Genomic DNA, 14,344 nt, shown 5'->3' with positions numbered 1-14,344 from the left:
AAAATTGAATACGAATGTGAAGAAAATAAATAAAAATAGGAAAATATAATTATTAATAAATATAAAATTTAAATTATTGATTTTATTTTATTCTTAAAACATAAAAGTAAGATGAGAAAATATACAACTGTGACACGGAAAGAAAAGACAATAAAAGATACATAATTTAATTTTAATTAGATTTTAATCTTTAGTTAGTATTATATACTTTTGCATCATTACTTCAAGATTAATGTAATATATAAATGTAAGAATATTTTCATTATTGTTAATTGTAGAGTTTTAAGGGTGAAATGAGGAACTTGGTCTTAGTTATGGGCTTTTGTTTTGTCTTATGTTTAGCCATAGGACAATGTAGTGGTCCTATTTAACAGCATCTCCAATGTTGAGGTGCAGGAAGTGATTCTCCAACAATCTGTTATCTAAAAGAACAGAACTCTTACTTCACTCATCATTGGTCTTCTAATTCCACGTACATGAAATCACCAATTGTTCAAAAGGTATAAGTAATGATAGAGTTAGTAAAGACGAGTTAAAATAAATAGTTGGAATAAACTAGTTAATTCTTGTCAAAACTTAGATAATAAAATATTTATAATTGTATAATCTTATGACTATTTTTGTTCTATGAGCAAACTATATCATATATTAAATTAAATGAAATTGATGAAATATCAACTAATTAAAATTTATATAAATTTATAAATCACACCCATGCAATTAAATTTCTAAAAAAAAAATTCTCAGAGCAATTAGGTCACGAATGCAATTGAAAACATTAACATTTGATTTAACAAATAATTCGATTACTATATAACTTAAGAAATTTAAATCATAGGAAATTGTACTTTAAAATAAAATAGTAGAAGCCTTTACAATTATTTTTCAAAAATTACTCAATATCAAATTTTAAAGCAATTTTTTCTTTTACTTTTAAATTATTTTTACGAAGTTAATGTAAATAAATTTAAAGACATTGTTTTAAAGAATAAGATTTTTGGAATGTATAATTTTAGTTGTGTAGTTTTGGTAGCAAGGCGAGTTTTAATAATTAAATGATATTTCAAACATAAAAATTTAAAAGAAATTGAGAGTTTAAATTCTGAAACCCTCAATTGAATGACTCTCAAAAGCAATAGTTAAATAATCAACAATGTCATGCATCAACATCAAAAGACGAAACTATCTTCAAATATGAATGTAAATAAAATAAAATATAGAAAGACGTGAAATAACATGATTGAGACTTTATTTAGATAATTTTTTTTTCCATTCATACTAGTTAAAAAATAAAATAAATAAATTATGCTTATCTCAAACCAAAATCATCTTCTATAATACTTTTAGAAAAGACAGAAAAATAAATTTACTTTAGTTTTAAAAAAAACTTGCTATATTTTACATTTTTTATAAATATTTTTTAAAAAATTATCCGAACAATATTTAAGAGGTTTTCTTAAATAAAGAAATGTAATGTAGTATAGCAAAATGAAAAGTATAACATGGAATATTAACAACCAATTTTCACCTTTAAAAAAAAAACCGAATATGAGATTTTTTGGAGAAACACACTGGTTAACTAAAGTTCCAATTGAATATTCACAGCCCCTTTGTTCATTTTTGTTGAAATGCTGGAAGAAGACAGATAAAGTAAATTTACTGCACATAAAGATAGTTTTGGACTACTAAGATTCTAGAACACGACCAAATTAAAACCTTACTGTAAAAATACCTTTCCTAAATTCCTTTTTCATTAAAAAAATAAAAAGGCTAAAGATGCTTCCATGTCCAATGGTAATGTGTTTCTGTTGTTCTGGATCAGAGTCTCCATCACCGTTTGCTATGAGACACTGTCTGCAAGGGAACAGAGAAATATAACCCATTAGATTCATTCCACTACCTCCAACATGGGAAAGAAAAAAAAAAGCATAATAAATCAGTGAAAAAAATAAAAACATAATAAATCAGTGTCACATCCGACAACTAAAGCTATATGAGAAAGATTTAACCATGTAATACAAATACCAGATATGGTCTCTAACAAAGAAAAAAAAACCAAGAAATATGATTCAAGCTAATGAGTGTGTGTGCTTGGTTGGCCTAGTACATTTATCTTACTTAAAATATATATATATATATATATATATATATATATATATATATATATATATATATATATAATGTAACTTCAAATAATATAATAATGCCTCTCACGGTTCCTTATAAAAAATGCCTTCCACTGCTATAGTGTAAGTTTGTTAAAATAATTCTAAAATATTATAACATTCATGAATTTAAGTATTATGGAAGAATAAAACAAAGAATGAAAATATTTTCGATAGAAACAATATTAAATGACTTAAATACATTAGAAATATTAATATACTATTATCAAAGTAGTCTATTAAAATAATAGTATTTTGATATACAAAGCAAACAGCATTATTAAAAGACTATCACTGTAAACATGTTATTAAGAAAAAAAATAGTACTAAAAATACTGCTACAACTATGATATCACTTAAACAAACAAAAAACTGTAGAAGTTTAAAGTAAGAGTCAAACAAATTTTTCATAAATATATTTAAAAAAAGATAATATCATTATTAAAATATAGAATAAGGTTGCCGATCCATGCCACATCAATAATTCCGAATTAGTAAAAGAAAAGTGGAGGAGGTCTTGATGAGTAAAATATAGTACATTTTTTATTTAATCTGATTTTAAATGATCCAACTAACAGAAATTAATCTTCCTAACTTTTAAGTTTCTTTGAAGTATTTTTATTCTTTGTTTTTTAAAAAATATTTTATTTTGTTCTGATCTTGATGACATAATAAAAATATTAAAAATATTTATTTTCATTTATATATATAACCTATGTTTCACAGAACACTTTTATTCTTTAATAAATAAAACTAATTATTTATTTAATAAAATAAGCTATTGAACAATTTGACTTTATTCCAAAATTACTAAATAATTTTTTAAAAAGATAATCATTGCATTATTTTTAACACCATTCTATATTATTTTAATGTTTTTTAATATCATTCCTACCTATTAGATTATATCATTTTTAAATCCTTAATAATTATTTCAAATGTATGGGTTTTCACTTTACCTCACTATTTTCTGATACTGCAAGATTTCTAATTATTATATGCCCATCACTGTATTTAGAACAACAAATAGTACTATGGCTCAAGCAGTTCACTGCTAACCCAGATTCTTAACAAAAATCAAAATGTTCCATTATTGTCCCATATCATCATAAGATAATAAGCATAAAAAATTGCTGAATAAAAAACACCATTCGCTACTTTTCATGTTAAATTTATGACAATGGAATTCGATGAATGACTACTGGCCTTTAATTTACAACTAAGTGTGCTATGCTTTTTCTTTTGTAAATTTAATCATTTCAGTGCTGCACACAGCAGTTGTTACTTGTGAATCAATCATAATCTTAAGTACTAAACTGCATCCATCATTCATTTTCTTCTACCATGGGAACACAGTAGTGTCTCTCAAAACAAAGAAAATAAGAAAAAGCAAACGAAAATAGGCTTGCAGCTGAAGTTCTGAAGCAGATGTTCTAATGCAAGAGACAGAGTTTGACCTCTGTAGTGATAATAGAAAACTCTTTTCTTAAAGCAAAATTTTCTGATTCGCCTTTTATTTAAAAAATATGACCAATAGATGTGAAGTTTGATGACAGAAACACATTACTGGTATGGCTGATTTTCAAAGAGTTTCGAGGCACATATTTGTGATTAGGTTTACATGGATTTCAACCATTTGAATCTTACATGCATTTGTAATTAAAAATATCATGAGATAGCACAAATCCTCATCTTCAAAAATCAGATGCCAACAAAAGCCTGGGTAGAACTCAGAATGAACAAAAGAAAATGTTGAAGAAAACACTTTAACATGTAAGGTTCAAAAGAAAGGTGTATCATGCTATACGAGATACCCGTTATGAGAATCATTAAACAAATGATTCAGAGCCAATATCTGGCTTTAAAACAACAACGCCACGAAAATACTGTTACCTATAACTAAAGAGATTAATTACAATCAATCAAAATAGCACATAAATAACAACAGCACAATAACTAAAAATGCATAATCACATTAAATAAAGTTATAGTATTCATAAAAGAAGAAAGTAAGAAGGTAACCAATCAAACAGTGGTTGATGATAATTGGTTTTTGTTATCTGTGAATTTTGTCTCTTATGCAGTGATTGGCATGAAAGAAAAGAGGGTAACTAACCAGTTGCAGAAGAACGCTTGGAGTTGGAGCGATTCATTTTTTGCAAGTGAAGCTGAGTTTCCATGAAGAGTTTCATTCTCTGGGTTTCCAAATCCTTAGCAAACTGCATTCTCTGTTTCTCCAACTCAACCATTTGCCTCTGTTTAGCTTCTTCAACTCTCTCATAAATCTCCCCAAACCTCTCCAACGCTTCTGCAACCTCTCTGTAACCAAATTCCCAATCCCTTCCTCTTTTCTTCTTCTCTCTCTTCTCACTCCCACTGCTCCATTTGGAACCGTTCGAATTATCGCTATCAGCCTCCGCGGCGGCCGCCGCCGCCGCCGCAAAAACCGAGAAATTCCGCCGGAAGTATGAGTCGGCAACGCTCTCTGCCGCTGGCGCCGCCGGCGTCGGCCGCTTCTGGGAGCGGGATCGAGGACCCACCGGAATGAGGGCCCACGCCGGGGACTTCGCCGGAGGAGTGCTCCGTCGATCGGCGGAGCCTGACTCCGGCGGGGAGGGCTTCTTCGCCGGGAAATTGTCGCCGATGAGGAACTCGAGGCGGCGGAAGAACGGCCAGGCGGTGGCGGAATCGCCGGAATCGGAAACCCTAGCCTTCTCGATCTTGTACTTCTTCTTGAGCGTGTCGATGCGGTTCTTGCACTGCACGTCGGTGCGGCGGGCCCTGGCGCCGGCGTGGCCGTGACGTGCGTTGACGGTGTCGGCGACCTCCTGCCAGTGCCTCTGGCGGAGGTTCCCGCGGTTGAGTTCGAGGTGGCGCTCGCCCCATGCCTCGATGAGCGTGAACGTGGCTTCCTCCGACCAGCAGTCTTCCCGGCCGGGAAACGGCGACGGCCGAGACGACGGAGGGGTTGCTGTGTGAGGCGGAGCTCCGGCGATGGAGTCCATGATGCGCGTGGCGGTGGCTGGGGCTCGGTGGCTTTAGATTAACGGTGGTATTTGGTGTTACGGTGAGTTCGGTTCGTCTGAGGAACCTTTGCCTATGTGCTACGACGTTTGGCGATTAACGTGTGGGAAGCACTGTTTTTTTATGTTTTTTTTTTATTTTGTTTTGTAGGTTAGGGAATGTTTGTGGGCCCAGATCATTTTCGAAATGTTATAGGCCCCGGGTTCCGGTTGGGTCTGAGATGGTCCATATTAGGGTCATTTCTTCAAGCTATTGCTTTCTGCATCCACTTTTTTCTTCATGCACCCCATAAAAGTGGTAGTTTCCAAATTATCCTTCTTTAAAATTTTAATAAAAATTCCTACAACTCTTTATTTTTTATATTCTTTTATTAGATGTTCTAGAAGATATTTTTGAATTTGAAAATATATTATGAAACACTCAATCCGAAAAGTATAAAAAAATATATTTTGAATTGGATGTTTCGAAAAAATTTTATGCCGATTGAGTATTCTTAAATGTATTTATGCAGAAATACCTTTCGGGTTGGATGTTTTTGAACCTAAAAATCTACCATGGTAAAAGGGGTTGGCGCACTGGTGTAAAAATGGGATATTAGATCAGGCACATTAGATCGGTTGTATAGGAACCGGTCTAACAATTCACGCGATGGTAATTTTGAAAATAACTTCATTTACATTAGATCGGTTGTGTGGGGAACTGATCTAACATGTATACATTAGATCAGTTTAGGGGGAACCGATCTAACGTTATTTTTTTAAATTAAAAAAAGGTGATGCTTTTAAATATTAGATCGGTTAGAATTATAATTGATGTAATGTTTTTTTGCACAAACCCACGAAACCCTTTCCCCTCTCTCGTGCCTCACTGTGCATCCGCTTTCCACTGTTCATCTTCTTCTCTGTTTTTCTGCACATTTGCTTTCTTCTCCGTTTGCAAACCATGAATCCCTCTTCGTTTTGCTCTACTAGCCTCCATGCCACGAACCACCACCTCCACGCCACGAACTGTCGTTTTCGCCACACCACGAGCCTCCGTTGTCGCCGCACCACGAATCACCTCGACAACATTCTGAAAGACCACGAAGGACCTCGACAGAAATCCCTGTCTCACGTGGAAGCTATTGCACCTTGACGTTGCAGTTGCCGCACCTCCGTTGAAGATGCTTGAGCTACTGTCGTTGTTGCTTGACGTCCTACCTTCATTTTGAAGGTGCTTGAGCTATTGTCACCGCTTCTTTGTTTGTTTTGTTTTTCGTCTTCACTCCTACCTTCATTGGAAGATTACCATCACTTGCATTGATAAAGGTCAGTTCCTCCAAACTTCATTCATTACATTGAAATTGTTGGCTGCCTTTTTGGGATTTGAATTTTGGTGAATGTGTTAAATTAGTTCTTGGAATTTTAGTGCACATAAAATTGGTCAGTTCCTCCAAACAATTTACTTTGAAATTCAAAGCATAAGAGTGGATTTTATGTTTGTGGCTGGTTTTATGAACTTGATCTTTTATCAAGTTCATTCATTTATCTATTTGCAAAAGCAGTTAAGAGTACCGGTTGAGTCACTAAATATAATAAAAGTATATCGTAATTAGAGTCACTAATGAGAGCACCTATTTGCAGAAGCAGTTAAGTCTTTATCACATCAATAATATTTATTTAAACCAACTTCTCATGTCGTGTAGTAATGGATCGAAGTTGGATGAATACAATTTGAATCAGTGATGTCTATGAGAATGACGTTGAAGAGTTTCTAAAATTTGTTGAACGACATGGGACTGCCTTGAATGGAAAATATTTTTGTCCCTGTGTTAATTGTTTGAATGGGAGACGACAAGAAGTTAAGTTGATACGAGAACATCTTTTATGTGATGGTATCCTGAAGAGTTATACAACGTGGACCTGGCATGGCGAAGTTTTACAACTTCCAACCTTATCTCAAAGTCAAGAGTTTAATCCATATTGTGAGGATCATGGAAGATATGATTGAAGATATTGGAAAATAAAATTTTCGTACAGCACACGTGTATGATTCATTGAAATATGATTCGGAAAAGACTTTATATCCTAGTTGTACGAGTTTCACTCATTTGTCATCGACACTAAGATTATTTAACATTAAAGCCAAAAATGGGTGGACTGATAAAAGTTTTAGTGAGTTACTAGAATTATTGCATCTAATGCTCCCGAAAGGTAATACATTGCCAACCCATCATTATGAGGCAAAAAAGATACTATGTCCGATGGGTATGAAGTACTAGAAAATTCATGCTTGTCCCAATGGTATTCTTTATAGAAAAAATTTCAAAACATTAACTAAGTGTCCAAGATGTGGAGTATCGCGATACAAAGTTAAGGATGATAATGATGATGATGATGATGATGATGATGAAGATAACATGAAGAAGGGTCCTCCTGCAAAAGCGTTATGGTATCTTCCAATCATACCTCGATTTAAGCGTTTATTTGCTAATGTTGATGATGTTAAAAACCTTATATGGCATGCAAATGGAAGATCTTTTTCAAAAACCATTTGCCATTCCTTGAGATAAAACAGTCTTCGGTGTTGACAATAGTGATATACCATTATATATCCATATGAACGATGTGTACGAAATCATCCAGGGGCATCAGATGCTGAACATTATAGTTATTATTCAACTATGGATACTGTGAGTACATTTTATGTTATATTGTGAAATCGATAATTGTCTCTAAACTTAATGGTTTGAATGCAGGTATTTAAACGAATATGTTTCCAAAACAGGGAATGTTGATGTCTATGGTTTCCTTGAGCCTTGGCATATACAAAAGTCTGGAAATAAACATATGGAATGTCAGACGTACATTCAAAATTGGATGGGGAAATCAAAGAAAAGAATTTACATGGCACCTTATATTCATGCATAAGTTCATCTTAGTCACTTTAGCTATTAATTAACTAATTCAAATCACTAATTATATTTCCTTTTTAGGTCTCATTGGCAATTGGTGATTATTTGTCCAATGGAGAATATTGTAGTTTGGTTATGCTCATTGCACAAATCCATCCCCTCAGCCATGAGAAATATACTACAGAGGTATGTTGTAGTCCCTTTATAATGTGTTATTTATGTCATGAAATATGTTGTAATTGACTAGTGACTTTTAGTGCTTTGAATGTGTACAATGTGTTCGGTGGTAAATCAACTTCATCTTCACAAAATTTCAAAGTGATTTCTCCTAAGGTATAAGTTTCCATCTTTTATATTGTATGATTTGTACTTTTTTTCATATATTAATTACTATAAATTTGATCTTCTTAGTGTAATATCCAAAAAGAAAGTTTTGAGTGTGGATACTATGTCATGTACTAGATGTGGACCATAGTTCGTGCTGCTCTGAAAGATTCTTAGGATGAGGTAAGGATCAAAAGACTCCTCTTTGAAGCATGTTTTTATGAAATACTTAATTAATATGCATTCATTGCTTTGAACTACAGGTTTTTAACAATGTTGAACTATTACGATCTGAGAAGATTGATGAAGTAAGGACTGAATGGGCCAAATACTTCTTGTAGCTTAAAAATGTTTATATGTAAAAATTTTCCTTTGTTGCATTAGTTTTCTTTCACTTAGGAAATATTTTGGTCAAATCCATTGTTGGATTTGAATTGTTGTTTAATTATGTACTCTATAAACTGCTGGAACTGCATTGTCTGTATTTATTTGGTTTTGAATGCAACAGGTTTTGGTTAGTTGCAATTACAAAACGCACTTTTAAAAAAAATAGCAAGTATTAGATCGGTTATGGTCTTACCTGATCTAACATGTTGAGCACTTGTTAAAAAACAATAAGATCTAATATCGGATGACAGAAACTGATCTAATATTGATATATTACATCGATTTTTTTCAACCGATCTAATAACTTATAGACATACTACATCGCCTTATATTAGATCGGTTTAGGAACCAATTTAATACACGCTCCAGAACCGATCTAATATTCCATTTTTGCACTAGTGGCGAAGGAGAGCTTGTGAAGGATCTCATTGAACCCTCTCACCAGCTTCTTTTAACTTGCACACCCAACATTCTCTTGAACGGTTTGGCCATCGGGGCTAAAGGAATGGTGGGTCTCAATAGATCTTGCACCTTTCTCCTCTCAGGTTTTTCATTCCTTTGAAATTGTTGGATGGTTGTCCCGTACTAATTGTAGACAATTTGTAGTCTACCTATTGTTACTAGAGTGAAGTTATGATCATCATTCCATGTTAGTTAGATGCAAGTATTTGTCTAACTATTAGGAGTTACACATCGTTATATTAGTTTTTTTAGATGGTTAACTTATATATTGTATATTCTTTGGATTGTGTTAATTTATTTACTTGAACAAATTTTCATTAGAAACATGTTGTTATTTGTGACATACTATATTTGATGCATTTCTATGAAATAAAAAATCATTCTGACAAACAATGATAAGTTGCATGAAGTAAGAACTTAACATGGTAGTCACATCAAACCAAAAAATTCGCCATTAAATCGAATTTAAGTTCACTAACAATTTTCATACAATTAGTACACGAAAAATGTAGGTCAACAAATTAGCTAATTGGCCATGTAGGGATGTTAATGGAATGGATAAAGTATGGGTAGTAGCACTTCCATATCCTATTTGTCGGACCAAAATTTGTCCCGTATTCATACCAATATCCGTTTGAGTACCTGTTATGTGAGTACCCACATATTTTTTTAATATTCATGAATATTCACGGGTACACGCGGGTATTTATAAAAAAAAATTAATATTTAACAACAACTTCTAATCATAATTTCAAATAAAAATACAATGCATAACATTTATAAATTTCAAATAAAGTGCAAATAATCCATTTAAATAATGTTGAATGAATTTTACAAATAAATGGAGATTTTTTTAAAACAAATTGATAAAAAATAACCCATTAAAAATTAATGTATTAATGTTTTAATCATTTTTTTATTTTTTTAATTTAAATTAAAGTATAACGCGTACTAGTATTCACGGATACAGATATTATGATACCCGTATCCCGTTAACATGCGGTTATAAAAAAAATACATGTACTCATTATCCCATTTTCAATATTTATTTTCTACCTATTACAGATTTTATCCACAGATATCCATGAATACGAATTTTCTTGACATCCCTGAATTTATGTGACCATCATCATGACAACGATGATATGGTACTACACTTTGATGCTCTTCTTCTACCATACGAACAAATATATATATATATATATATATATATATATATATATATATATATATATATATATTTATTTATTTATTTATTTATTGTGCATCTCACAAGATACGATAAATAATTCCATGGAACAACAATCTCATCTCTAATTGGCAGAACACTCCTCTTATAACTCACGGAGCCAACTTAGCCTATGTGTGAAATACAACACTGCCTCATATTTGTCATGGCATCACCCATGTCCACACTTAGCAAGTTACCCAAAATTATTGTAGCTGTAATGAAATTTAACATAACATATGTGGAGAATTGTCACACAATATGGATATGAAAAACAACGCCAACACATCTAAGGTGGTCGTCATCTCATTAACATAAAGGCGAAAATTGTTTGTATCTCGACGTTACCTCTCCACAAAATTATATGTCAAACCCTTATATATATTAAGGGTATTGTTGTCTTTTCACTATCATGTGAGAATACATATAGAGCCTGTTGAAGTGCAGAACGAAATAGCTTTAAATTAGTTACATCCATTAAAGGATCTGTTATTCCTTAAAATTGTTTTACTTTTATCATTTTTTTCAAACTCTTTATCTTTATTATACATTTAATAAAGTAATTTTTGAATCGAATAAATTTTCATTGTATTAGTTTCTATAAAAAAAGAAATATATTTACTTTTAGTTAAATTTTCAGTATTGCAATGAAAATTAGTTTATATATAAATATATATTTTCGATTTTGAAAGAGTGCAAAACAAAATTAGTTTTCACAAAGGATAATGATACAATGCCCTGTTTTTTTGACCCCCAAAGTTACCCGCCTACGTGGCAGTTAATATTTTAATATTTTTAAAGCAGACGGGAAATGGAGGCAGCGGTTTGGGAAAGTAGCGTAAAGTGCACGCGCTTTGATTGGACAAACTTTTTAAAAAAACACATTGGGCATTCTATTTTCCCTCGTTTCTTCCCCTCAACTTTCTTTTTCCCGTCAACTTTCTTCTTCTCCTCAACTTTCTTCTTCGAGCAGAGACGCAGAAAGGCATTTCAATCGCAAGGCTTTGTCTTCCCAAAAAAATTATCGTTCCATAAAGGTTGGTGTTGTGGGTCACAGTGGAAGCGGATAGCGGAGTTGCGGAGAGTGGTTTGGGTTGTTGGAGGCGGCGGGTTCCGCGGAAAGTGGTGGTTACCGTTGGATTCATTGCTTGGGCGGTCTCTCGTTGGCGTAGTTGTTGGTTGATTAAGGCCATTCACGGAACGAAGATTTCTCCGGTAGGTTATCGTGGAAAACCCCTATTCGAAGATTTAATGTGGTTTTTTTAACTTGGCTGCTGGTACATTATTGATGTTGGGTTGAACGGGGTTTAGCATGTTCTGCCATTTTGCCATTACAATTGATAAATGTAGTGAAACCCCAAAATGTGCGTATAGGGTTGTTTTGGTTTATCTTGTCGTCCATTGTTAATATTGATGGTTTTGTCAGGGTTGGGATGATCCATATGTCCCTCGCACACATGAATGTGTTTTGAAGTGGAAATACCCTATAATGCACTTTGTTAATTTCGTCTATGAGGTTATCCAAGTATGTGTTCGGAAGTTCAAAATTTAAATTAGTTTATTTGGTGTTATATTGTTTTGTAATATGACAATTTGTTGATGATGCGTTTGTTGGATTGTTGATTCCCGTCATATGAAGTAATTAGCCATATGAAGTAATTTCTCGAATTGGACATCTGAAGTTTATTTTTCATTCCTGTCATAGAAGGTTGTTGTATTTGTGAAGTAATTTATGATTCCTTGATTTGTGAAGTGTATTTTTTGTTGAATTTCTTTTGTTGTGATTCCTTATTGTATTATTAATAAATTTTGATAGGTTGTTGATGAATCATGGCTGGAAAGAGTAGAAAAGATAAAGTTTTAGAACAGGAACGAGTAAGTGTTTTGAAATGATGTTTTTCATGCTAAATTTGAAATTGTTATATGAATAGTTAATAATGCAATGTGTATTTTATTTTCATTGAAAGGTACGATTAATTAATTTTGTCGACACAAAATATATTGTTCGCATGAATAATCTATTGATAACAATTATATGAAATTGACATAGTGCGTTGTGGAATGCAGGATTGGCTTTTACATGACAGCAATAAAAGAATTGCAAACAGACGTGTTTGGAAATTAAGTGACTATAATACCTTTTTTTGTAGCTTGCTGGTTGGCATGGAGGACATCCTTAGCGCTGAATTTGTATACATTTTATTACTGTTGAAGATTTATTATTTCTTGCCATGGAAGTTGACGCCTTTTGTTATTTAGGTATGATAAATAATTAAGTCTTGTATGATTTTTGTAGTTGTTTGCTCCAATTGTCCATGGTGATCATTGGTGGTGCTACTGTGTGAACCTTAAGACGATGAAATTTTTTGTGTTTGATTCCCTAGGACATAGTAGAAACAACCGCACAAGGATAGACAACTACATTGTAAGTATAAATTGTATATGTTTATTACACTAATTTTTTTTAATTTTTTCCCATAATATGTGTAACTTATATGGCAGGCGCGTAACATGGAATTGTTTTTGTGTATGTTATTGAATTGTGAATCGGAGAAGAAGCCATCTTTTGAAGTGCTGTGTGTGGACACTCCAATTCAACCTAATGGGTAAGTTGTAACATTTTGTGTTCAATGAGTGTAATTTAGCACTGCTTAATGATGTCTGAATATTGTGTTGTATTTCATTTGGCAGTCATGACTGTGGGGTCCTAGTATTGAAATTCATAGAGATGTGGGATGGTGTAAGTCAATTTAATGGCAAAGCCCTGCCTAACTACACTAATGTAAGTTGACTGTTATAATATGTTTTATTGTTTATTGTGTATCTTTGAAGATTACAGTTGGTAACATTGTGTTGATGTTGTTTTTAGGAGGAGCTGCAATTAATTAGGCAGAAATTCGTTTGTGATTGGGTTTTACATGAAGATAATGTCCTTCGCGATGAAGTAATTAAGCACTACGATCTGCTGTTGAAGAAATAGCTACTGTGAATATAGAAGTTAGAATGCCATCAGAGGATTTTTGAGACAATTTTACATAGGGATAATAGGGATGTTAGATTCAGGTAGATAAAGTCAGTTATGTTGGCACAATTGAATATATTGTTTAATCATTTGTTGGAGTTAATATGTAGTTTGTAGATTGACAGATACACTAATGATCACATGCTATTTTGGATTGGTTTAGTAAAACAGTTGCAGTGCTTGGTGTACAAAAACTCCAACGTAACAAGGCACTTATGAAGTCGGAAAAGGACAGTTAAATTTCGAAGAAGAAAACTTTATTTTTAATTGAATGTTCATTTTGAAATACTTAATGAAGTTTTATGGTGATGATTGATAGTCATGGAAATTTGTAAGGCCTTTGGATTGTGTCGAAATTTATCATTATATACTACAAAAACAGTTGCAGTACTAGGTGTACAAAAATTGCAACGCAAAAAGGCACTTATGAAGTCAAAAGAGGACACAAAAATTTGGAAGAAGAAAACTTTATTTTTAATTGAATGTTGAATTTGAAATACTTACTGAAGTTTTATGGTGATGATTGGTGGTCATGGAAATTTGTAAGGCCTTTGGATTGTGTCGAAATTTATCATTATATACTACAAAAGCAGTTGCAGTACTAGGTGTACAAAAACTGCAACGCAAAAAGGCACTTATGAACTCAGAAGAGGACATTTAAATTTGGAAGACGAAAACTTTATTTTTAATTGAATGTTGAATTTGAAATACTTAATCAAGTTTTATGGTAATGATTGGTGGTCATGAAAATTTGTAAGGCCTTTGGATTATGTCAAAATTTATCATTATATACTAGAAAAATAGTTGCATTACTAGGTGTACAAAAACTGCAACGCAAA

The 14,344-nt window shown here is 32.6% G+C and overlaps 2 protein-coding genes across 2 annotated transcripts; one reads left to right on the top strand and one right to left on the bottom strand.

Moving 5' to 3' along the window:
- Positions 1–1,554: 1,554 nt before the first annotated feature.
- On the bottom strand, positions 1,555–5,318 carry LOC114183582 (trihelix transcription factor ASIL1). The gene is made up of 2 exons (XM_028070655.1): positions 4,282–5,318; positions 1,555–1,854 (listed from the first exon to the last, which is right to left on the bottom strand). The coding sequence occupies exons 1-2, from the start codon at positions 5,168–5,170 to the stop codon at positions 1,841–1,843; spliced, it is 903 nt and encodes a 300-aa protein (XP_027926456.1). The 5' UTR covers positions 5,171–5,318; the 3' UTR covers positions 1,555–1,840.
- Positions 5,319–12,313: 6,995 nt separating this feature from the next.
- Positions 12,314–13,463, top strand: LOC114184705 (putative ubiquitin-like-specific protease 1B). The gene is made up of 6 exons (XM_028072016.1): positions 12,314–12,358; positions 12,551–12,673; positions 12,780–12,908; positions 12,986–13,089; positions 13,175–13,265; positions 13,353–13,463. Exons 1-6 carry the CDS (start codon positions 12,314–12,316, stop codon positions 13,461–13,463), a joined length of 603 nt encoding a protein of 200 aa, XP_027927817.1.
- The last annotated feature ends 881 nt before the right edge of the window (positions 13,464–14,344 follow it).

The sequence above is a fragment of the Vigna unguiculata genome, chromosome 5 (genome assembly GCF_004118075.2).
Source record: "Vigna unguiculata cultivar IT97K-499-35 chromosome 5, ASM411807v1, whole genome shotgun sequence".
NCBI lineage: Eukaryota > Viridiplantae > Streptophyta > Magnoliopsida > Fabales > Fabaceae > Vigna > Vigna unguiculata.
This window is presented reverse-complemented; position numbering and strand designations above follow the sequence as displayed.